At 43.4% G+C, this 871-nt stretch overlaps 1 protein-coding gene across 1 annotated transcript in view; it reads left to right on the top strand.

Annotated features, from left to right (window-relative positions):
• The window catches only part of LOC119585620 (multiple epidermal growth factor-like domains protein 6), a gene marked incomplete in the record, with an annotated part of 7,357 nt that overhangs the window by 5,673 nt on the left and 813 nt on the right, over nt 1-871 (top strand). The window contains 2 exon segments of the mRNA XM_037934289.1: nt 139-252; nt 428-562. Coding sequence (XP_037790217.1) covers nt 139-252; nt 428-562 — 249 coding nt within the window.

Here is an 871-nt window from a genome sequence, read left to right as displayed (position 1 = left end):
CTATATCTTTGAGAGAGTGTGTAAAACTTGATAGAAGAGAAAGTGAATAGGAAAGAGCGACAGAGAGGAAGGGATAGCAGGAGAAAGATAGAAATAATATATAATCGCCAGAGTAATCAGAAGGCACTGTATTTCAAGGTACTTACGGTGCCCACTGCCGGATGATGTGCCACTGTGGCCAGTTCGCCTGCAACAAAACGACCGGAGAGTGCCAGTGCCCCGCTGGCACTCATGGGGAGCACTGTGCCATGCGTAAGCATAATGGGAGAACTGATAATGCTCTGATATATTTTTTGAAAGATGTGCCACTTTTAAGCTCATGAAACTTACAGTACAAAATGACAATTTGAAAAAAATGAAAAAAGTGAGTAGTTTAAAAAATGAGCCATGACGATTTCGGCCGCTAATCTAATAAACCTAATTTCAGCGTGTGGCCCTGGTAAGTTCGGGCCCGGATGCCAGCGCGTGTGCGAGTGCCACAACGGGGGCAGCTGCCACCCGGCGACGGGGCACTGCTCGTGCACGCCGGGCTGGCTCGGCCCGAAGTGCCAGGAGAGGGACGGTGAGTTGCTGAATACTTACGCAAATCGGCTTTATCGCTGATATAAACCTTGCTTAAAGAAATGTTTTATGTAATTCTCTTATTGTCTTATGCTTCTCTCTGTTTGTGCTTTATATTTTTGTGATGTTGCTCATGGGAATGGTTTATATTTCTTCCATGCTTCCAGGAGATCGCTGTAAGTAACAGTATTTTATTTGCGTGATACACCACTTGAAAAATGGTTTATTCCATTTCATAGTTGTAAAACCTTTCCCATGCTAAAACAAATACTTCACATTCCAATAGTCTAATGTAGGTTTTTTACTTTTG

Source organism: Penaeus monodon, chromosome 20 (genome assembly GCF_015228065.2).
Source record: "Penaeus monodon isolate SGIC_2016 chromosome 20, NSTDA_Pmon_1, whole genome shotgun sequence".
Taxonomy (NCBI): Eukaryota; Metazoa; Arthropoda; class Malacostraca; order Decapoda; family Penaeidae; genus Penaeus; species Penaeus monodon.
Note: the sequence above shows the minus strand (reverse complement) of the source record. Positions and strands in the feature narration are given on the sequence as shown.